General features: G+C 50.8%; 1 protein-coding gene across 1 annotated transcript in view; it reads right to left on the bottom strand.

The window, feature by feature from the left end:
• Positions 1 to 176, bottom strand: part of LOC102481074 (ectodysplasin-A-like) — a 456842-nt gene extending 456666 nt beyond the window's left edge. The window contains exon 1 of the mRNA XM_006161384.1: positions 28 to 176. Coding sequence (XP_006161446.1) covers positions 28 to 176 — 149 coding nt within the window. The remainder of the gene's footprint in view (positions 1 to 27) is intronic.
• Between the last annotated feature and the right edge of the window lie 318 nt (positions 177 to 494).

The following is a 494-nucleotide window of genomic DNA, read 5'->3' as shown; positions in this document are numbered from 1 at the left end:
GTTGGGATGCCCAACCACCAGGCCTGCCAAGCCTCATCGCCCCGCCCCCTGCCGTTCCACCGGGCCTCCAGCCGCGAGGCGGGGCCTGGGGGCGTGAGGGTTCGCCTCTGCCTGGCAGCCCCACCCAGCTCTTTCCGCTTGCTGGGTTCTAGTTGGTGATTGCCACTGTCATTCATCTCTGGACTCCGCCCCAATTTAACCCTTTAATGCCAGTATGGGGGTGGGAGGGAGAGAAAGCGGGGGGCGACGACTGAGAAGAATTTGGGAAACATGGAAAGAAAGTAGAGCAAAAAGGAGACAGAAACTAGCATTAATAGAAATGTTTGCAATTAATTACAGTTGTTAATAACATCATCCAGTACTTATCTGTTGCTTTCAATCTTCAAAGCGTTTAACAGACGTTAAACTAATTAAAACAGTTCTGGGTTTGGAATGAAACCATGTCTGCTGTGTTTGCAATCCAATGGCTCAGCAGAAGAAAAGGAGACCCAGGA

The sequence above is a fragment of the Tupaia chinensis genome, unplaced genomic scaffold (genome assembly GCF_000334495.1).
Source record: "Tupaia chinensis unplaced genomic scaffold, TupChi_1.0 Scaffold138500_1, whole genome shotgun sequence".
In the NCBI taxonomy this organism is placed as follows: domain Eukaryota; kingdom Metazoa; phylum Chordata; class Mammalia; order Scandentia; family Tupaiidae; genus Tupaia; species Tupaia belangeri.
Note: the sequence above shows the minus strand (reverse complement) of the source record. Positions and strands in the feature narration are given on the sequence as shown.